Genomic DNA, 24,287 nt, shown 5'->3' with positions numbered 1-24,287 from the left:
CGGCAGCAGCAATAAGACCTCCGGTTTTCCTATTTTGCCTTCAAAATAAATGCCTGTGATGTGTGTGTATTGTTTATATTTTAAAAGAAAAAACAATTTTGGGGTAAAATATAAATTAAATAAATTACTTTTCAAATAATACATTATATAAGGTAAATAATATTATAAGGTGCAGCACATTGAGAAATTGTTAGAATTTAGGTAAGTTAAGACAACGTTTATAGGGGACAAAACCTTAGTTTTTTTACTAAAACAATCCTACATAGTGCAGCGTTTAGTACTTGGTATTGGGTACTAGTTATCAGCAAGTACCCTTCAGGGTCTTCCTGATTGTGTAACGTTGTGACTGATAACGTGTCAAAATAAAATTCCAGATAAAATTGCTCCAGATTGCTTGTTATCCCGGAAGACATTGCCTGACTGCCAGTTTTGGGATAGAATGCTCCAAAGCATAACATTCAACTGGATGTCATATTCTTTGTAATATTTATATATATTGTTGTCAACACTCACACAATAATGCCTGTGGCAGAGATTTTAGGGTTTATTAGATTTTTAACCATTTATTCTTTAGCTTTTTTGCATTTCACCATGACAGTTATCCGGTATGACATTTTGTGACAGTAATGTCTAATAATTCTTAAACTGTGTAATAGAACTCAATACATGTTCATATAATTTAATAAACAAAGATTAATAGATTCAATAAAATGTTTTTTATAAAATATTTCCTTATTTTTACTTCATAAAGGGGTTTTATTAAAATTGCTATCTGAAATGAACTTATAGCTACCTAGCAAAGAAACCAACTTTCTTGTCCTTGAACAGATTCAGGGATTTACTCAACAGCTTTAACTCATTCATCCAGTGGGTGAAGTTGGGTTTAGCTTTAAATTATCTACATTTATGTATAAAGAACCTCCCCAATAAAACCACAATGTTGAGAACAAGTCTAAATGTCTTGTCAAAACAAATGTAATCTTCTTAACTGTCAAGGGTGACAACTGAATATCCTTGTGCTGTAGCCAGCTCCACATATCATTCCAGAAGAAGAGCACCGATTCACAATAAAAAAAACATATGTTCCAAACTTTTAGCTTCCTTGTCATAAAGTACATAAGCATGTACTTGAAATTGAAATCTTAATCTTAAGAATTTATTTGTTGGGTAAATCCCAATGAAAATAATGAAGCAGACCTCTTATACCTTGGGAGGAGAATATAATTTCTTCTCACTGTGTCTGGATAACATTCCTTAAGGAGCATATTTCTAACAACGCTGTTGTTACATTTACTGTCTGAAAAATCAACACCATCAATGGAAATTGACGCAGCACAAAAGTAACCGCGCAGGTAAAACGTATTTGTGTGCAAATGTTTATTCACGATTGCGAATGTGCATTAGTGTGCCTGGGGTTATAGCTGAAAACCGTTTTGCTGATTTAAAGAAGCGTTAAAACTGTCCTCCTTTAGACTAGTTAAGTATCTGATGCTACAGCAATTGTGACTTTTGATTACAGGCTCAAAATGCCCAGAGACAAAGAACTTTCTACTGAAACATGTCAGTCTATTCTTGTACTGAACAGTGAATGTTTTTCCATGCGAGAAATTGCCAAGAAACTAAAGATCTACTCCCTTTACAGAACAGCGTAAACTGGCTCTAACCAGAATATTATGATTTTTAATACCTTTATTTCAACAAGGAACATATGTTGAGGTACAAAGATTAAAAACAAACAGAAAAAAACACAGTACAGACAGAACAAGAGGATCACAGATAGCGGAAGATAATACAGTGCTTTAAACACAGGTGCTATTCTCTTAGAGGCATCAGATTGGGGTCTTTGCTGAAATCAATATTGATATTACAGCCAATAATAGGACCGGATTTTCAAAATAAATGCAGCGCACTTGTCTTCACACAGAGCATACATATACTGCTCAAAAAATAAAGGGAACACATAATCATCACGCAGTATAACACCAAATCAATTAAACTTCAGGAATATCAATCTGTCCAGTTAGGAAGCATAAGCAATTTTAAATCATTGTTACCTGTTTGGTGCAAATTAAACAGGTGCACTGGAGAGTAGTATTGGTAGTATGAGGTGGTACCTGCAGCCCATTCAGGTTGCACAGGCAGTCCAGCTCCATCCAAATGTGACGCCGCAAGAAGGTTTGCTGTGTCTCCCAAGAGCATGGAGGAGATACCCGGAGATGGGCCGTAGAAGGGCATCAACCCAGTAGCAGGACCAGTATCTGCTCTTTTGTGTGAGGAGGAACAGGAGGAGCACTGCCAAAACCCTACAAAATGACCTCCAGCGGGTTAATGGTGTGCATGTTTCTGACCACACAGTCAGAAACAGTCTCCATGAGAGTGTGCTCACAGCCCAGCATGGTGCCTCTCGATTGGCATTTGCCAGAGAACACCAGAATTGGCAGGTCCGCCATTGTTATCTTCACAGATGAGAACAGGTTCACACAGAGCACGTGACAGATGTGAAAAAGCTCAGAGATGCCGTAGTGAATGTTATGCTGCCTGCACCATCATCCAGCAAGACAGGTTTGGTGGGGGGTGAGTGATGGTCTGGGGAGGCATATTTTTGGAGGGTCGCACAGACCTCCACATGCTAGCAATGGTGGTGATGGGACTACATTGTTTATCACTACTCACCTGGCTACTTAAGTCCTTTGATCCTGAAAAAAAAAGATTTAATAATGGTTTGCTTGTGCAGTTTTAATAGTATCATTGTGTATGACAATAAGAAATTGCAGGTAATATGGAGGATGTGCGGCGGAGGGGGTGGTCACAGTGGATTGGAACAGTTGTAACTGTTATTGGCTAAGTTGAACAGTGTGATTGCTACAGGCACAAATAATCACCTGAATCACGCTTTCTTACACATGTGGAAGGTGAACTGGTGTCTGAAAGTACTCCTCAGCCGCCCAGCTCACTCTAAAGAATGTCTGGTCAGCTTTCTAGTTCTGAATCACCAACAGAGCTGGCCTTCCCAGCTTTTTAAGCCAGTTGGTCTCCCCACCTTGCCACCACCTCCCCACCTCACCTCAACAAAGAACAATGCACAAGCTACCACAGACTGATAAAACATCTGCAGTAGCATTGGAGGGAGGGCATCCCAGTGGCAATGAGAACCCAACTGGCAAGAGAGCAAGGGTGGACAGTATCCCCCGTGTTGTCCCTATCCTTGTCAATCTGGTCATGCATCCGACCAGGACTAAGTTTAAATAGACTCTTGACCCACATGCATTTATTAATTATTAAAATATGTAGTTTTATAATGTTCACCTGGCACAGCCAGAAGAGGACTGCTCACCCTTCTGAGCCTGGATCCTCTCTAGGTTTCTTCCTAAATTTCGGCCTTTTTAGGGAGTTTTTCCTAGCCACTGAAATTCAACACTACTGTTGTTTGCTCCTTGGGTTTAAGGTCAGGTGTTTTGTAAAAGCACTTTGTGACAAGAGCTGATGTAAAATGGCTTTATAAATACATTTGATTGATTGATTGCTGTAGAGCTCGTCACTACCCCTAGCTGGGAGGGGGCCAGAGACAATTACTCGATGCGACACATCTTTCTAGCTAGTTTACACACTGATGCTATGTTCTGCTTCGTAACCTCTGTTGCACCCTAACAGTTTTAGACTTCGCTAGCACCAACCCCAGATTTGCGGCTACGTCGGTGGCTCTGCCCTCCGGTAATCAGTGTACGATCGCCGGCTGATTCTTTTGTCTAATACTGTGAGTAATGGAATCGCAGATGACTAAAGTTTTCAGTTTTTCTGGGTCACCGGGAAGAAAATGCCTGCCGATCATTCCCCTCCGAAGACGGCTCGGGCCTTGACTCCTACTCCAGTGGGGAAAACCTGTTGAAAGTCTCTGTCGGCTCTAGCAGCAACACAGGTTTAACTGGACCAAGAGAACGTTCTTGCCCGGCTACAGGACTTATGCCGGGGGGCTAACAACACTATCGTTTCTTCCTGGTGGCACAGATGCATTTTTTCCGTTTCTACACGTATTGAAATTACAACAACTACAATGATCAGGTATATTAATGGTACTTAGCTTTGGGTATTCAGGGGCGAGTAGCTCTGTTTATGTCCATATAGAGTCCTGGTGTAGAAAAGTTGGATGAAAAGTCAATAGATAAAAATATTGTGTTGGTAAACTCCTTAAATATAATTTAATACATTTGTTTATATAGAGTAAATTCAATATTTTTTGGCAAATAGCCAGGTAGGTAACAGCAACAGCAAACAGCAACAGCAAACAACAATCCCACAATGCAAAAATCCCATACAAAACACCCAGTGCGGATTACGTGAGCACCCCCAAAACATCAGTGAACCACCACCATGCTTCACAGTGGGGATGGTATTCTGTTCACTACAGGCCTTGTTGACCCCTCTCCAAACACACAGCTCGTGGTTGTGACCATAAAGCTCTATTTTGGTCTCATCACACCAAATTACGGTGTGCCAGAAACCTGTGAGGCCTGTAAAGGTTTTGTCAGGCATATTGCAACCAGGCTTTTTTTGTGGCATTGGCGCAGTAAAGGCTTCTTTCTGGCAACTCGACCACGCAGCTAATTTTTGTTCAAGTATTGTCATATTGTGCTCCTTGAAACAATCACACCGTCTTTTTCCAGAGCAGCCTGTATTTCTCCTGATACTACCTGTGGGTTTTTCTTTGTATCCCGAACAATTCTTTCCTGGCAGTTTTGGCTGATATCTTTTTCTTGGTCTACATGACCTTGGCTTGGGATCCCCGAATTTTCCACTTGTTAATAAGTGATTGAATAGTACTGACTGGCATTTGCAAGGCAAATGGAACACCATACTAATACTGTGTCTGACCCCCTTTCGCCTTCAGAACTGCCTTAATTCTACGTGGCATTGATTCAACAAGGTGCTGAAAGCATTCTTTAGAAATGTTGGCCCATATTGAAAGGATAGCATCTTGCAGTTGATGGAGATTTGTGGGATGCACATCCAGGGCACGAAGCTCCTGTTCCACCACATCCCAAAGATGCTCTATTGGGTTGAGATCTGGTGACTTTGGGGGCCATTTCAGTACAGTGAACTCATTGTCATGTTCAAGAAACCAATTTGAAATGATTCGAGCTTTGTGACATGGTGCATTATCCTGCTGGAAGTAGCCATCAGAGGATGGGTACATGGTGGTCATAAAGGGATGGACATGGTCAGAAACAATGCTCAGGTAGGCCGTGGCATTTAAACGATGCTCAATTGGCACTAGGGGGCCTAAAGTGTGCCAAGAAAACATCCCCCACACCATTACACCACCATCACCAGCCTGCACAGTGGTAACGAGGCATGATGGATCTGAATGTCTCAACAGAAATCGAGACTCATCAGACCAGGCACATTCTTCCAGTCTTCAACTGTCCAATTTTGGTGAGCTCGTGCAAATTGTAGCCTCTTTTTCCTATTTGTAGTGGAGATGAGTGGTACCCGGTGGGGTCTTCTGTTGTTGTAGCCCATCCGCCTCAAGGTTGTGTGTGTTGTGGCTTCACAAATGCTTTGCTGCATACCTCGGTTGTAACGAGTGGTTATTTCAGTCAAAGTTGCTCTTCTATCAGCTTGAATCAGTCGGCCCATTCTCCTCTGACCTCTAGCATCAACAAGGCATTTTCGCCCACAGGACTGCCGCATACTGGATGTTTTTCCCTTTTCACACCATTCTTTGTAAACCCTACAAATGGTTGTGCGTGAAAATCCCAGTAACTGAGCAGATTGTGAAATACTCAGACCGGCCCATCTAGCACCAACAACCATGCCACGCTCAAAATTGCTTAAATCACCTTTCTTTCCCATTCTGACATTCAGTTTGGAGTTCAGGAGATTGTCTTGACCAGGACCACACCCCTAAATACATTGAAACAACTGCCATGTGTTTGGTTGATTAGATAATTGCATTAATGAGAAATTGAACAGGTGTTCCTAATAATCCTTTAGGTGAGTGTATATACAGCAACTAATTGCAATTTAAAAAGCCACAAGTGTGGGAAATTCACCTTTTACTGCCATTTTCACCTGTGTGTGTCATCTTGTGATCCGGACCATTTGGCCTCCTATGATCACAATCCTTAAGTATTTTTGCATGATCAGTCATATTTTCCAAATCAATGCAAAAATGTCACAATTTCTGCCAGTGAATGCAGACTTCGGAGCACAACTGTAATTCAGTTGTGCTCTGTGATCAGCACCGCACAGCTCGCATAACTGCTTACAGTTTTCCGCCCACTGCCCTACTCTAATTGAAAGTCTATGAGACCTTCACCGCCACCGCAGCCCGTGTGCAGGTACCTTTATTGCAATCAGAGCAGCGGCGAGCGGCGCTGCTAAGTTGACAAAAGCTAAGCAACAAAAAAACACAAATATTTTTATGACATAGGATTTTTTTTTTTACCAAGCTTTGCGCATTTTCCATCACACTCAATTTTCAATGGCACACAGAAAAACCACGTCCTCCATGTTCAGAGTATCGAACTGGCGAGTGAGGTCAAAGAAAATAAACTGTCTGCATGCGCATGTTTCTGTTGTCCTGTCAGTAAGTGGCTGTCACATTGTTATAAAGAAAGGTAGCCATCGTCTGAGCGAGCGGGCATTGACGACTACCATTGGCAGGGCAGGTGTTCTCGCATCTTGAAGTCACTCCTCTTTTCTGCCCGCCGGATAAAACCTCACTCGCTAGCGAAGAAATATTGACAAGAAACGTATAATTGCTGTGTCCGATTTCCCCATTATTTATGATGCTTCTCTGGGTTCATACAGAGATTTAATTCTAAAAATGAATGTATGGAAGGTTTCAGAGATGATTTGGATCACTGGTGAGTGATAAATGCATAACGTAAAACTAAGTAAACTTAAATTTGAACATTGACAAATCATTGATTTGGCATTTGTCGTAATACGTTTTTAGTAGTAGAGTCACGCAAATACCCTAACACTAACCCTATAGCCTAGTTTATACAATTATAAAAATTCTCTCCACAGATTGCATGGGAAAGCAGCCACTAATACGACAACACACTCCCATACAATACACCATCCCCAAATATAAACGCATTCCCCCAAAATACGAATTATTCGTCAAAACGAAACGGGTAGGTCCTTGGTTCATTTGAAATGTTAATGTGATCAGTATGATCATAGATCAGTGCTGCTGGTTGAGAAGCCTTATGGGCTTGGGGAGAAAACTGCGTGCTTGCCCTGATGCTCTGGTAGTTTCTACTGGAGTTAAAACAATGTGTTAATTTTCAAACTGAGAATCGATTACTATAACCAAAGTGGCAGCTAGGGGATAGTTATTGAATTACTATTGGAAAAAAACCAGGTCGCATTGAATTGAAGACCCTAATTATTATAAACAAAACTATTGATTAGCAGTTTGTAAACCTGTAAAGCACTTTGTTTTTCAGCTTGTTTTTTAAAAAGTGCAAACAAAACGTAGTATTATATAAGTAGTATTAATCCTATTGCACTGTTGTACTGCAAATTAATGCATTAACATACAGTTCTTACCTTTCGTAACGATAGGCTCCAGGTGTGACAGACAGCGTAACGTTAGCGTTCCTAGTAACCTAATGAGTCATTACAAAACGTGGTTAATGTATTGTATCTGGCTGTGTTATTCATGAAAGGGGAGTTCATAATTTACTAGCCTATGCTGTATTTTCACTTACATTGATGTCTGCATATTCGGTGGGATGATGGAACTTAAGGATCTAAGTGTTCCCCGCCTATTCTTTCAATATTTGAAGTTTCATAATTTGACGGAAATTCTTCATTTCAATAGCTCCAACAATAGATATGATATGATTTATAAAAAGTACATATTCTTGATCAGGTGAGGAACAATGCACACCCTTTATTTTTTGTTTTATTTGAAGTTAAAAAATTTGACGGAACTCATTTCAATAGCTCCAAAAATAGATATGTGATGACTATACAAATATTAAGTTCTGCTTTTCTGATGTATCAAATACTTATGTCATGCAATAAAATGCTAATTAATTACTTAAAAATCATACAATGTGATTTTCTGGATTTTTGTTTTAGATTCCGTTAATCACAGTTGAAGAGTACCTATGATAAAAATTACAGACGTAATTCTACATGCTTTGTAAGTAGGAAAAGCTGCAAAATCGGCAGTGTATCAAATACTTCACATTACAAAAACTGCTCGCCTGTTGAACCATCCCAGACATATTTTATTTTATCGTCCCCGGTACAATGGAACGCCATTAATTTCGAGCCCTGCATATTTAAAAACGGTTCCATATTTATCTTACGTTGTCTAAGTGTTTCTCTCTGCCTCCAAAGGCTTTAAAGAGTGAAAACATTGGAACAAAACTGTTTTCGCAATCGGTCTTAATATTTATAAATACTTTCTTCAAAAATGCAATGTTTTTTATTGTTTCATTGCCCAGCGGTACCACAGTCTATCACTATTTTGTTTCCATTGCTTTAACTTGGTGCTAATACTCTCCCGTACTACTGTATAGTTTTTGATGAGAACATACTTTTACGTGAACTTAATTCATACTAATCTGATACCCATTGTGAAATGTGGGGTTGAGGTATCTCTGTTTTAAAAAAATAGCTTGAAATCCATTTTGTCACAGTACAAGCTGATATTACCAATGCAGAGTTTACATTATAGCATGTTTGTTACCAGAATAACTGGTTAGGCAATTGTATTGACACTCATCTCACTTGTCTCTTTATCTTCCATCTCTTGGGTAGTCAAGTGCTTTTGCCATGTTCAGTTGAAGAGGTAAGAGCATGGTTTCAATATTTTTTTCACTACTCATATTATTCTCTTTCTTATTACTTTGCAGTGTACTTGTAAAGGCAACACCTACTGTAGCTACCACAAGTAACTTGCCAGGGCTCTACTCTAGCTTTTTTTCCAGGTGCACATATGCTACTAAAACTGAAAAATCTAGGTGTACAGGGATACATTTAGGAGCACAATTCTGTTGTTTGGGTAGAGGTTTGTCTCAATTAACCACAAAAGTGTATGACACTAACAGATTGCTGAAAACATACTGTAAAGAAATCTGTATTGCAGAGGTTTTATTATGAGCTGTACTTGATGTTAGCAACTACTTTATTTTGCCTTCAGACACATTCTTCTGTCCAATGCAACTTTTTCCTAGAAATATTTCTGTCTATATTCCTGGTTATATTACATTTGTCTAGAGGGGGCTGTCTAACTTCTGTTTTACATTTTCCCCCCAAATAAATTTCAGTCGTATTTTTGCTGGATTTATTTTTGTATTTTATGTAATATTACAAATACTCAGAGAAGCAAGAAAAGGAACGAGGCAAGCCTATTTCTGCTGTCCCGTGATTAGAAGGGATGAATGTTGTCCCTGGCTGGATTCAATATGCAGTTTCCTATCTGGCAGATTGTCTTTAACCACTACGTCAGCGGGTCAGTTGTAAGTGACGTGTAAATATGTCTGTTTACTTCTGTAGTGTCAAACCAATTAGTCAAAACTCCACGATTCATGAAACAAGTTCCCTACTGACATCCAAACCAACAACAGATAGAACAGGGTTGCTACACTACATTTTACATATGAAATTAGAAAGAGATTACTGTAGATGGTGTGGCTAGCTAATGGCTATACATTTACATTGACATTTTAGTCATTCAGCGGATGCTCTTATCCCGAGCGACTTAGAGTTAATTCCTCTTAAAGTGTCCTGGAAAACAAACATCTGACTATCATAATAAGTACACTTTCCTTAATCGAAGCCATTAGTTGGGAAATTAAGTGCCAGAGAAATCAGAGTGCTTTTTTTTCCCTCAGGTGGTGGGGGTGGGGGGGATACACAAGTTAATTAAGATACTCATCAAAGAGCCACATTTTCAGCCGTGTTTGTAAGATTGGCACGGACTGCTGTACTGGCTTCAAGTGGAAGTACAGTACCTATAATGAAAACAATGACTCCAATCACTGCATGGCAGGTTTGTTTCTTTAAATAACAATGACAGTTGAATAGCTAACCACTACATTATGTGAGCTACGCTATGTAAATCGATTGAGAGCGGTTTGTTGTTGTTGCAGTTTGTCCATTGCAATATAACCATAAGCAGTTTTACTTTAGGCTTACCTACTGTCTTTTTGGGTAGGAGTCTATTAGCATGGCACATCTTGACGTGGCAATATTTTCCCACCCTTCTTTGCAAAAGCGCTCCAAATCTGTCAGATTACGAGGACATCTCCTGTGCACAGCCCTCTTCAGATCACCCCACAGATGTTCAATTGGATTCAGGTCTGGGCTCTTTCCAAAACGTTACTCTTCTGGTGAAGCCATGCTTTTGTGGATTTGGATGTGTGCTTTGGGTCGTTGTTGTGCTGAAAGCTGAACTTCCTCTTCTTCTTCAGCTTTCTAACAGACACCTGAAGGTTTTGTGCCAAAATTGCCTGGTTTATGGAACTGTTCATAATTCCCTTCACCCTGACTAAGGCTGCCACCACCATGCTTCACTGTGGGTATGGTGTTCTTTGGGTGATGTGCAGTGTGGTTTTTGCGCCAAACATACCTTTTGGAATTATGGCCAAAAAGTTCAACCTTTGTTTCATCAGACCATAACTCATTTTCCCACATGCTTTTGGGGGGGATGTTTGTTCCTGCAGTTATTTATTGTTGCTGTTGGCCTCTTGGGAGCCTCCCTGACCAGTTTTCTACTAATCTTTTCATCAATTTTGGAAGGACGTCCAGTTCTTAGTAATGTCTTTGTTGTACCATATTTTCTCCACTTGATGATGACTGTCTTCACTGTGTTCCATGGTATATCTAATGCTTTGGAAATTATTTTGTACCCTTCTCCTGACAGATATCTCTGATGCTTTGGAAGCTCTCTGCAGACCATGGCTTTTGCTCTGAGATGCAACTAGGAAAATGTCAGGAAAATCCTACTAGAACAGCTGAACTTTATTTGTGATTAATCAGTCACTTTAAATGATGGCAGGTGTGTAATTGAGTCTGAATGTGATTAGTTAATTCTGAACACAGCTACATCCCCAGTTTTAAGAAGGTGTGCACACTTAGGCAACCAGGTTATTGTAAGGTTTTTATTTTATATTTTTCCCCCTTGAAGATTTCCGTTTGTTTTTCAATTGAATTGTTCACATTATAGGTCACATTAAAAGTGGAACATTTCTGACATGATTTATCTTTGTCTCATTAATTTACATTACGAAAACCTGGCATTTTCACAGGGGTGTGTAGACTTTTTATATCCACTGTATGTGGCAGTCCGCGTTTCTAACCACTACACTATTTAACAATGGGTAGTCTGTCAGGGCACCCACTCACTCACTCACTCACTCAGAAACATTTGCTCTTCTCGGCCGGAAACACTTGCACGGTCATGCCAAAAACAGTCAATTTTATTTATCCACATTACAGTTGTGCTGAAATCTTTCAATACCCTTGGAGAACAGGTAAAATATGTACCATTTGTAAAGAAAACATGAGAGAGCAGGCAAAACATTTATTTCTTTTGGGATTCATATTCAACTGTAGGATAAAACTGAATGGCGCAATCATAAAACAAAACATGGCAACAAACTACAAATGAACTGCCCCCTGTTCAAAAGTCTGCATACCCTTAGTTCTTAATTGGCCCCCTTTAGCATCAATGACAGCGTGCAGTGTTTTGTAATAGTTGTCTATGAGGCCCCGAATTCTAGCTGCCCATTTGACTTGGCAAAATGCCTCCAGGTCATGCAAAGTCTTTGGTCGTCTTGCATGAACCGCATGTTTGAGATCTCCGCAGAGTTGCTCTGATATTAAGGTCAGGAGACTGTGATAGCCACTTCAGAATCTTGGCCTTGTACTTAGGGTCATTGTCATGCTGGAAAGTCTAAGAGCGTCCCATGCGCAGCTTTTGTGCAGAAGAATGCAAATTGTCTGCCAGTATTTTCTAATAACATGTTGCATTCATTTCCCCATAAAAAAAAGATTCCCTGTGACATCAGACCTCACACCAGTGAGCAACCACCATGCATCACAGTGGGGATGGTATTCTGTTCACTATAGGCCTTCTCCAAACATAGCGCTTATGGTTGTGACCATGAAGCTCTATTTTGCAGTGTTGCCAACTCCTGAGTAAAGTAAGTAGCTATTGGCTGTCCTAAATGTTACTAGAAGTTGCAAATTGACATCACCTAAGTTCCATAATTTGCCATGTGCATGTAATTGTGATGGACGCTGTAAGAGAGAGGAATAACGTTGTGGGAGTAAAAAACACCCTAAATATGTTTAGAACTACAAATTAACTTCTGTCAATTCTTTTTAATTTGTTTTATTTTTTTACAATTCCTGGACAGTAGACGAGGTGAGTAGGTGACCGAGGCTGTGTGAGTCAAATGCAGTGACATATTTTTGTGCTAGAGGGTTCTGAATACTCTCTAAATATAGCAACAAAGTCGCTAAATTGGCAACACTACTATTTTGGTCTCGTCACTCCAAATTACAGTGTGCCAGAAGCTGTGTGGTGTGTCAAGGTGTTGTCGGGCATATTGTAACCAGGCTTTTTTGTGGCATTGGCACAGTAAAGGCTTCTTTCTGGCAACTCGATCATGCAGCTCATTTTTGTTCAAGTATCGTCGTATTGTGCTCCTTGAAACAACCACATACTCTTTTTCCAGAGCAGCCTGTATTTCTCCTGAGGTTACATGTGAGTTTTTCTTTGTATCTCAAACAATTTTTTTGGACGTTTTGGTCTACCTGACCTTTTGACAGTTCTTTTCATAATTCAGTATCTTGCCTGCTCAGTGCATCCACATGAGAGCTAACAAACTCATTGACTATACACAGACACTAATTGCAATTTAAAAAGCCACAGGTGTGGGAATTTAACATTTACTTGCCATTTTCACCGGTGTGTGTCACCTTGTGTGTCTGTAACAAGGCCAAACATTCAAGGGTATGTAAACTTTTGATCAGGGCCATTTGGGTGATTTCTCTTATGATCATTATGATTTAAAAAGGAGCCACAAAACTGTGATAATAAATGGCTTCATATGATTACTATCCTTAAATAAAAGGTCAGTCATATTTTCAACATCAATGCCTTAATTTCACAATTTCTGCCAGGGTGTGCAAATTTATGAAAATAAATATGTTCTGTCTCTGTTTACCTTGCAATGTAGCAGGTACAATTAATGCATTAAGATAACGTTTATGGATTGCACTCAAACCATTAGCACCTGTCAGCTGATAATCAAAGCGAACCACACAGTGCAAGACATGCTGAAATTATATTTACCGGACATCCTGTTAAAGGAGAATTTTGCTATTTTTGATCCTGGGGCCTTTTTTCGTATTTTCTACCCTAATCCTGGACTGTGGAGACATAACTTTTTGGAATTAATACATTTTTGATAATTTACAAAGGTTTTAAAGGAAGCCTCTCCCAGCTAAAATGAAAGTGAATGGAGCAACGGATATAGCGTTCGAAATTATATGATACATTTGGTTTTCCAAATTGTGAAGGCTAGGAGGAGCACTGCCAGAGCCCTAGAAAATGACTTCCAGCAGGCTATTAATGTGCATGTTTCTGAATAAACTGTCAGAAACAGACTCCAAGAGGGTGGCATGAGGGCCCGACGTCATCTAGTGGGACCTTTGCTCCCAGCCCAGCACTGTGAACCTCGATTGGCATTCGCCAGAGAACACCAGAATTGGCAGGTGCACCACTGGTGCCCCTATCTCTTCACAGATGAGAGCAGGTGCACACAGAGCAAATGTGACAGACGTGAAAGAGTCTGGAGATGGCCTGGTGAACATTATGCTGCCTGCAACATCATCCAGCATGACCGGTTTGGCGGTGGGTCAGTGATGGTCTGGAAAGGCATATTCTTGGAGGGTCGCACAGACCTCCCCGTGGTAGCCAACAGTACCCTGACTGCTGTTAGGTACTGGGATGAAATCATCCGACCCATCGTTAGGGGTCCCTGGGTTCCTCCTGGTGCAGGACAATGCCCCGCCTCATGTGGCCTGAGTGTGTAGGCATTTCCTGGATGTTGAAGGCATTGATGCTGTTGAATAGCCCTCATGTTTCACCGACCGGAATCCAGTTGAGAACCTCTGTGATGTTATGTGTCAGTGCATCTGACGCCGCCAGGTAGCGCCACAGACGGTCCAGGAGCTCACTAATGCCCTGATCCAGGTCTGGGATGAGATCCACAAAGACACCATCCGCTGTCTCATGAGACATGTTAGATTCTGTAAATGTTTTATCCATGAACAAAATGAATGCTACCAGAAGTCAGGGGAGCACCATCTTTATTCAGCATGAGGCTACGATGTTAACCTTCCATAGTTCTTTAATTTCCTCTCCAATAATTATTGTTAACACATTATTATATGCCAGGATACATAGGAGGTGGCCAGTGGTCATAACCAGCTATTACACGCTCCAATACGCTCAAATAAGAAAGGTTTATCCTACAAAAGACCCTTGAATGGCATCACGTCCTATGTATTGTCCTTTGTTCAGTGTTAGTCAGCATATCTGTGTTGTGTTAAGTTTCTGATGCCCATTTCCTCTCAGGAGCATACCAAGACCTCGTCAGGAGTGCATACAGGCACGTGGGGCCATACACACTACTCAGTCACATTATGAGTTGACGTCATGACATTCACACAAGTTTCAATTGTTTACCTTGATTTTTGTTGTGAGTTTGAATCCTGCCCTCAGTCAGTTGCTGCTTTTGGTTTACATTGACCATTTTGTTCTCAATGAATTACACAATGTACATTAAAGATTTTGTGCGATTTATGTGTTCCCCTAATTGCCGGACCGCTTAAACAGAGCCAGCCAAGAAGAGCGAATGTCTCTTACTGAGTGAGTGAGTGACTGTCTGACTGACTGCTCCTTTTTAAATAGCGTAGTGGTTAGAGAAGTGGACTTGTAAACTATAGGTATCGTTCGTATCTCCTTGCAGGCGAAGCGAAGTATGCCTTATGAATTATTCCGAAAATTTGCTGGCTAAAACCTTCAGTATCTACATCATAGTAAGCCTGAAATAAAACAGTTATGGTTATATTGTTATGGTTATATTGTGTTTCTGGTGGATTTTCGAAGTACGCATCTGTGCAAGCATTTTGGGTCAAGATAGACAAACATTTGCTGGCTACAACATTAAGTAGTTACGTTATAGTAAGCCTTAACTGAAACTGTATATGGTTATATTGCGACTGTTTCTGGCATGGAAAAGTTAATCTTCAGTTTCGCTAGAAATTGCTCAATTCTTATGGTTATTCCTAGGAAGTTAGTAGAGACCAGTAAGCCTATTACTGGCTAATAAGCTGTAAAAACGGGTAAAGAATGTCTGGTGTTTTGTTTTATAAAAAAAAAATAAAATGTAGACTTACATTTTAGATTTACATTTGATGAATTTGCCTACACAAGATTCAGCAAAATCAGAAAAATCTCCATACCGGTGATGACATGTTTGGTTCTAGTCTACACAGCGTGGCCTGTCTATGAGCAACAGTTTGGCGTAATGAACACGACATCAGCGTGCTGCGTTTCTTCAGTCAATGAAAGCAAAAGCTTTGTATTATCGATCTATTTTTTGGCTATAATTTACTTATCATAAAATAAAATATTATAAACACAGGTGGGGGCTAAACACAGGTGAAAGGAATAAACTGATAAACTGAAACAAGAACAGGAAAGACCAAACAAGGACATGACAAACCAAGGACACATGGAAAACACAGAGCGGAACGGTCCCGTCCTGCTGAGACTGTCACATTTGGGGCCTAAGCAGGGCACCCTTAATACAATAGATGTGTTGTTTGATGTCATCGTAGGAATGAAGCAGTATGACTCTGTTAGATTGGAGCTATTTCCAGACCATGTTGAAGCAGTATGACTCTGTTAGATTGGAGCTATTTCCAGTCCATGTTGAAGCAGTATGACTCTGTTAAATTGGAGCTATTTCCAGTCCATGTTGCAGCAGTATGACTCTGTTAGATTGGAGCTATTTCCAGACCATGTTGAAGCAGTATGACTCTGTTAGATTGGAGCTATTTTCAGTCCATGTTGCAGCAGTATGACTCTGTTAGATTGGAGCTATTTCCAGTCCATGTTGCAGCAGTATGACTCTGTTAGATTGGAGCTATTTCCAGACCATGTTGAAGTGTGACGGTGACTGCGCACTTTTCAACTGACTTACAACTCTGAAGCCGTGCCTTTAGCTAACATATTCTTTAACACATCATAAAAACCGACAGTCGGGCTGTGAATAATAAGCAGCCAACAGACTTTGCGAAACATACACAACACAACACAACATACACAACGATGACAGAAATCACCCAAATGGCCCTGATCAAAAGTTTTGGTGGTTGTTTCAAAGAGCACAATATGACGATTCTTGAATAAATATTTGCTGCATGATCGAGCTGCCACAAAGAAACCTTTACTGCACCAATACCACAAAAAAGCTGGTTACAATATGCCTGACAACACCTTGACACGCCTCACAGCTTCTGTGAAGCATGGTGGTGGCTCACTGATATTTTGGAGATGTGTGATCTCTAATGGCACAGGAATCTTGTGAAAATTGATGGCAAGATGAATGCAGCATGTTATCAGAATACTGGCAGACAATTTGCATTCTTTTGCACGGAAGCTGCGCATGGGACGCTCTTGGACTTTCCAGCACAACAATGACCCTAAGCACAAGTCCACGTTGACCCTCCAGGGGTTACAGCAGAAAAAGGTGATGGTTCTGGAGTTTTCCATCACAGTTTCCTGACCTCAATATGATCAAGCCACTCTGGAAAGATCTCCAATGTGCGGTTCATGTAGGATGACCAAAAACTTTGCATGACCTGGAGGCATTTTGCCAAGAAGACTGGGCAGCTATATTTCTTTCTTTGTTGCCTTGTTTTGTTTTTTGATTGTGCCATTCTGTTATGACCTACAGTTGAATATGAATCCCATAAGAAATAAAATACGTGTTTTGCCTCCTTACTCCTGTTTTCTTTACAAATTGTACATATATTACCAATTCTCAGAGGGTATGCACATTTTTTAGCACAACTATACATAAAGACAGTTCTAGGATGTTGGTCATCGCTGTTTAAAAACTTAAAACCTCCACCACGAGTTCGGTGAAATATTTTTTTTTACACCCAGTCATTTTTTCAAACCGGATATTCGTGAATGTCACATTCATCTAACGCCAAACCAGCACCTGTTTGGAGCTCATGACCATTAGCCATAGGCTCATCATATGTTTACTGTGGGTTCAACATACCCATCAAAAACAAACTGAAAAGCATGAAGAATCATTATTCACCACCACATATAAATGCCTTATTTTTTTGTTTTAATGATCTAGCAATATTGTTAGAGCATTATGTCGCGTCCCCCTGCCCTCATGGTTGCCGATAATTTGTACCACTAGTTCTAGTGATTTCTATAACCAAAGGCTCTGCATTTCTCTGCATAACACTTTCGAGCAACCCCCTCAAAAGTGTGTTCACTATATTCATCAACTCTCATGGTCATGTACCGAGGAGATGAGAGATTTACCAAACTGCTCTACTTGGAGATGATCAGCAGGTCCTAGCACAACATTTGAAGCTCTAACAATCAAAGTATCCAAACCTTCCATAATGAGAGCATAGAATGCACCAAATCAACTTTCTGCACCAATTCAACAACTGTTGTAATTCCGCTTTGTGAAATTTATTTTGTTGTATTACTTTTGCATCACTGTGACCACCACAGTGTTGTGTTAAAGATCTGACCTAAAATACCGTTAAAAATTATCCAGGGTTTTGTATTGAGTTTGTGTCAAGTTTGTAGGGGAGTCAACTAGATTGTCCAAAAAATATGGGCTACTAATCTCAATTAACAAACCCTGCATCAGTGGAATAATTAATGTTTTGCTGTGCAACAATGTATTGACTTGCTCATGTGTAATCGGTGATTGAAGATAAACATCAGTAACCAAACCGTGAATCAGTTAATCTTAAATTGGTGACCCTGGTAATGACATGCGGGGGCTTTTTGCTGTATTGTGTGTAATATCTATGAGGTTATCATTGTGTGCACTTGTTGTGTTAGGTTCGGCCTGTTAAATAAATGTAGAAGTTGATGGTTGATCTGCATCTAGTCCGTCATTAGCATTATTTCTTGCCATTTCTAAAGCTCTACGTTTTTTGGTTAATGAAAGCCTATTGTGTTTTGTAGTATGTGATCTTGTCGATGATGACCTGCGGAGTATTTTCAGTGCAATATCGGTGTTATCGAAGGGAATGTCATTGTTCATACCATGTATATATGCAAGGTTTTGTACTTATTGTGTCAGGCGTAGTCTGTTGAATATGTGTCGAGGTTGATGGTTGATCTGCATTTGGTCTGTTATTAGCAATATGTCTCTAGCTCTGTCTTTTGGTTAAATAATGTATATTAGGTTTTTTTAGTTTCCATGTTTCGTTACAAATATAATAACAGAGTGGAGAAGCACTAATGTTTAAATACTACCCAAATCCTTACAAAATAAAACATACAGACAAGTCAGAACAACATTGTAAACGTGCGCACACACACACACACACAAATTATGTTGATAAAAGAGGATTCTAACAAGGGTGTTGATAATATCAGCAGCATCAGCAATTGGACCTTGTGATCTCAGCTAATTCATGTCTTAAAATAAGTGTTGCAGTGTCTGAAATTTACTTTTTGTCTCACTTGCCAAGGGGACTGGTAGATGAAACAATTCAACAGCCAAGCATATTTTCTACCGTCCAAAATAATGAATTGCTTTTTGTGTCATGTATACATTAATTTCATTATATTTCATTGAGATAATAAGGTATTATGTTGAATATAACGTTTTATTTCTGATGACATTAGTTGTTTGTTTTTATCTTCAGCATACTGGCCACACACAGACCAACTCATTACCACATACTCAGCATCATACTGTAGCCAGTCTCTTGAATCACCAAACCTCAAGTTCTCACAAAACATAATTTTTCTATGTGATGCTACAGATGTTTTATGTATTGCAATAATGTCATCCCTTTACACCAGTCTCTCTTCCTTGTCAACTTTAACTTTATTTGACAATACTTCCATAACATCATTCCATTATAACCTAAGTACTCCCCCTCAATTAACCATTCTCTAAAACTGTTCATGAATTGCCTCCCAGATATATAACACAATCCCTCTCCAAAGCTAATGAGCAAAAGCAAACTAACAACAATGAAATCAAAAATCTATTTTTTTTTTATTAGAAGGGTTGTCTGCAATAACTTAAGCTCTAACCAATTCTCAATGTGCTCCTCCTTATAATATTTTTCACCTTATATAATGTATTATATACAGTAGGGAGAACAAGTATTTGATACACTGCCGATTTTGCAGGTTTTCCTACTTACAAAGCATGTAGAATTACGTCTGTAATTTTTATCATAGGTACTCTTCAACAGTGAGTGACGGAATCTAGAACAAAAATCCAGAAAATCACATTGTATGATTTTTTTTGTAATTAATTTGCATTTTATTGCATGACTTAAGTAACTAAGATGGCGCCAGTGTGTGAGGCGGGCCGTCAGCTACTCCGACTGTTGTGTGTGTTTCTGCTGCTTGTGACACTTGTTACACATACTGTCAACACTCTGCTGGTGTATGATAGCCAAACGCTGCTAGATCTGAGAACCCCCAAAAACCTTGTCAACTTTTATAATTATGGACATAAAACTCTGCCTCCTTTCCCATCGGACATCACGACATACCTCTGCCGCGCTGCAGCGCCACTTCTGCGTCACCGCCGCCGGGGTAAGCGTGGTGGTTGTCTCGTGAGGCTGAGGGCCGGGTTGGTACGCCCTGATCGGGGTGGATGTAGAGCGGGACCTCGCCTTTGTATCTCTCGACGTTCGCTGGACCCTGTCACTGTCTGGTTGGTGTCGATGGTGGGCCCGGATGTGGTCAATCTGGGGAACCTGCGGCCTCTGTGTTGGGCCTCCTTGTCGGCTGTTCGCCCTGTCCCGCCAGCTCTTGCCAGGTTTGGCCTGGTAAACGCCAGATTGCTTGTGAATAAATAATTTATCCTTAAGGATTTCTTCGTATCCCGGGAACTGGATTTCTTTTTTTATCTCAGAGACCTGGCTGAGTGTTGGTGAGTCCAGTGTTATTGCCGACCTTTTACCAGATGAGTGCTGCTTTTTTAATTCTCCTTGCACGTCTGGCCGTGGAGGAGGAATTGCGACTGTTTTCAAGAGTGACTTTAAATGTAAACAGTTATCACCTTCATCCTTCACCAGCTTTGAACTCAGTTTGTTTGAGCTGGGGCATTCTAACTCGGTTCTGTGTGCTGTGTGTCACGGCTTCGGGGGTTGAGAGGAGCAAGGAGGAACCGGAGAAGGCGTGATGGAATGAAGGTTTAATGTTTCTCAGCGAGCGAAATCAGTACAGGTATATAACAAAGCGTTGAACAGCTCTTCCATTTAGTAGAGACAATTACACACAAAGACAGGGGGAGCAGAGGGAACATATATACCGGGGGAAACAGCGATGATGAGGAACAGGTGCACAAACGAGACACAGGTGAAATGTATGATGAAGACGGTGGCGTCAGAAAGCAGGTGACGTCGACCGCTGGGGCCCGCCCGCTGCAGGGGGAGGTGAACCAGCAGAGGTCGCAGTTGTCACAGTACCCCCCCCCCTGACGCCGGCCTCGGGGCCGACCCGGGGGGCGCGGAGCAGGGCGGTCCGGCCGACGCTGATGGAAGTCGCGCACCTCACACCCCTGGAGGGGACCATCCACCACCGGCCTGAGGAGAGACACATGAAACGAGGGGTTAATACGGTAGTCGGGGGGAAGGCGTAACCGATATGTTACCTCGTTGACTCTCCTCAGGACTATAAAAGGCCCCACAAACCGCGGGGCTAGCTTCCGGCAGGGCAGGCGGAGGGGCAGGTCCCTGGACGAGAGCCAGACCCGGTCGCCCGGCCGATACACCGGGGCCTCCCCGCGGTGGCGGTCAGCAGAGGCCTTTTGACGGCGGACAGCGAGCCGGAGGCGGGATTGTACTACCTCCCATGTGCCCGCTGCCCGCCGGAACCAGTCGTCCACCGCAGGGGTACCGGTCTGGCTCGGCGTCCACGGCGCCAGGACCGGCTGGTAGCCCAGGACGCACTGGAAAGGCGTCACGCCCGTGGAGGAGTGGTGCAGAGAATTTAGTGCATATTCTGCCCACGGCAGAAACTCTGCCCACTCCCCCGGCCGGTCCTGGCAGTAGGACCGGAGGAACCTACCCACTTCTTGATTGACCCGTTCCACCTGCCCGTTGGACTGGGGATGGTAGCCCGAGGTCAGGCTGACCGAGATCCCCAGGTGTTGCATAAACGCCTTCCACACTCTAGACGTGAATTGGGGACCCCGGTCAGACACGATGTCCTCGGGCACCCCATAGTGCCGGAAGACGTGTGTAAACAGGGCCTCCGCGGTCTGTAGGGCAGTAGGAAGGCCGGGCAGAGGCAAGAGGCGGCAGGACTTCGAGAACCGATCCACAACGACCAGGATGGTGGTATGGCCCTGGGAAGGGGGGAGATCCGTCAAAAAATCAACAGAAATGTGGGACCATGGTCGTTGTGGAATGGGCAAGGGGTGCAACTTGCCCACAGGTAGGTGCCGGGGTGCCTTACTCTGGGCACACACGGAGCAGGAAGAGACGTAAACCCTCACGTCCTTGGCTAATGTGGGCCACCAGTACTTACCGGCCAGGGCGCGCACTGTTGGCCCGATGCCAGGATGACCGGAGGAGGGAGATGTATGCGCCCAGTAGATGAGGCGGTCGCGGACAGACGCCGGCACATACGTACGGCCCTCAGGGCATGTGGGCGGAGAGGGCTCGTCGCGCTGCGCTCCGGCGATGTCCGCGTCCAGTTCCCATACCACCGGTGCCACGATGCATGACTCCGGGAGCACGGGAGCATCATCCACTGGCCTCTCCTCCGTGTCATGCTGGCGGGACAGTGCGTCAGCCCCGACGTTCTTACTCCCCGGCCTGTAGGTGAGAGTAAACACAAACCGGGTGAAAAACATAGCCCACCTTGCCTGGCGAGGGGTCAGCCTCCTCGCTGCCCGCATGTACTCCAGGTTCCGGTGGTCAGTCCAGACGAGGAAAGGGTGTTTAGCCCCCTCTAACCAGTGCCTCCACGCCGACAGGGCTCGAACCACGGCCAGCAGCTCACGATCACCTATGTCATAGTTCCGCTCCGCCGCACTGAGCTTCTGGGAGAAGAAGGCACAGGGACGGAGCGTGTTACGACACCCTGTCCTTTGGGAGAGGATGGCACCGAGCCCACAATCGGACGCGTCCACCTCCACGATGAACTGGAGCGACGGGTCGGGATGGGCCAGGACCGGAGCGGTGGTGAAACGGTGTTTCAGTTCCACAAACGCCCGCTCCGCGTCCATGGTCCACCGCAACCGGGTCGCCCCCCCCTTCAGAAGGGAGGTGATCGGAGCCGCGACCTGGCTAAAGCCCCGGATAAACCTCCTGTAGTAATTAGAGAAGCCTAAGAAACGTTGCACGTCCTTAACCGTGGTTGGGGTCGGCCAATTACGCACGGCGTCAATGTGAGGCTCCTCCATAGCCACACCTGTGCTGGAAAAGCGATATCCCAGGAAGGACACAGACGACTGGAAAAACAGACACTTCTCGGCTTTCACGTATAGGTCATGCTCCAGCAGTCGAGCCAGCACTCTGCGCACTAACGAGACATGTTTGGCGCGGGTAGCAGTGAATATCAAGATGTCATCAATATACACTACCACTCCTTCGCACAACAAGTCCCGGAATACGTCGTTGACGAAGGACTGGAAGACTGAAGGAGCATTCATCAACCCGTACGGCATCACTAAATACTCGTAATGGCCAGATGTGGTACTAAAAGCGGTTTTCCACTCGTCTCCTTCCCGGATACGCACCAGGTTATAGGCACTCCTGAGGTCTAATTTAGTGAAAAAGCGGGCCCCGTGCATCCTCTCCACCTCCGCAGAGATCAAAGGGAGAGGGTAGCGGAACGGAATGGTGATCTTGTTCAGCGCCCGGTAATCGATGCACGGGCGCAAACCACCGTCCTTTTTTTTCACAAAAAAGAAACTCGAGGAGACCTGTGACTTGGAGGGCCTAATGTAGCCCTGTTCCAACGCTTCCGTAACGTAGGCGTTCATAGTCTCCGTTTCGGTGCGGGACAGTGGATACACGTGACCCTTCGGGAGTGCGGCTCCGTCAACGAGGTCTATCGCACAATCCCCCAGCCGATGTGGTGGCAACACAGCAGCCTTGGCTTTGGAGAAAACCGTAGCCAAGTCCCTGTATTCGGGGGGAATGGGCACGGCGGGCGCACTGTCTGGACTTTCCACCGAGGTCGAGCCAACGGAAACACCCAAACACCTACCCTGGCACTTCCGCGACCACCCCGACAGACGTCGACCAGACCAGGAGATGACGGGGTCATGTAGGGATAACCAGGGGAAACCTAAAACTATTGGGAATGTGGGTGAGTCGATTACGTGGAATGAAATGGTTTCACTGTGTCCGTTGTCGGTGACCAGGAGGAGGGGTACAGTGCAGCTTGTGACCAGACCTGACCCTAGTGGCCGGCTGTCTAGAGCTCTCACGGGCAGGGGGGTGTCGAGGGCCTGGAGGGGTATGTGTGACCGCAGGGCAAAGGATCTATCCATGAAATTCCCGGCTGCGCCTGAGTCTACCAGCGCCTTACACCGGGAAAGCAGCGGAAAGCCGGGGAACCTAACAGGGACAGTGCACATAGAAAGGGAAGAGGTTAGTGGCGAATGTGCATGTGCTACCTGGGGTGACGCGGAAATGCCATGCCTGTCGCCTCTCGACTCAGGGAGGGAGGTGCGGTGTGGTGCAGTATTACGGCCTCGTTGCCCCTTGGAGGCCCTCCGCACCTGTCCTCCCCGACGTCTGCCCGGCAGTGCAGCCGCCCCCAATTCCATGGGGACGGCGGTGTCGGGTTGGTAGGGTTGGTAGGGTGGAACGGACGGGCCTCTTCCGGGACGTCCTCGGGCAGCCAGCAGGTTGTCAAGACGGATGGACATGTCAACCAGCTGATCGAAGGAGAGGGACACGTCTCGACAAGCCAGCTCCCTCCGGACGTCCTCGCGAAGGCTGCAACGGTAATGGTCGATTTGAGCCCGTTCGTTCCACCC

The 24,287-nt window shown here is 43.3% G+C and overlaps 1 protein-coding gene across 2 annotated transcripts in view; it reads left to right on the top strand.

Annotated features, from left to right (window-relative positions):
• pitpnbl (phosphatidylinositol transfer protein, beta, like) overlaps positions 1-24,287 on the top strand; it is a 90,774-nt gene that overhangs the window by 7,527 nt on the left and 58,960 nt on the right. The window contains exon 2 of one of the 2 annotated variants that reach the window (XM_010900997.4): positions 8,785-8,815. The exons of the other annotated variant lie outside the window; for it this stretch is intronic. Coding sequence (XP_010899299.1) covers positions 8,785-8,815 — 31 coding nt within the window. The remainder of the gene's footprint in view (positions 1-8,784; positions 8,816-24,287) is intronic. 2 annotated transcript variants of the gene reach the window in all.

Source organism: Esox lucius, chromosome 11 (assembly GCF_011004845.1).
Source record: "Esox lucius isolate fEsoLuc1 chromosome 11, fEsoLuc1.pri, whole genome shotgun sequence".
Taxonomy (NCBI): Eukaryota; Metazoa; Chordata; class Actinopteri; order Esociformes; family Esocidae; genus Esox; species Esox lucius.
This window is presented reverse-complemented; position numbering and strand designations above follow the sequence as displayed.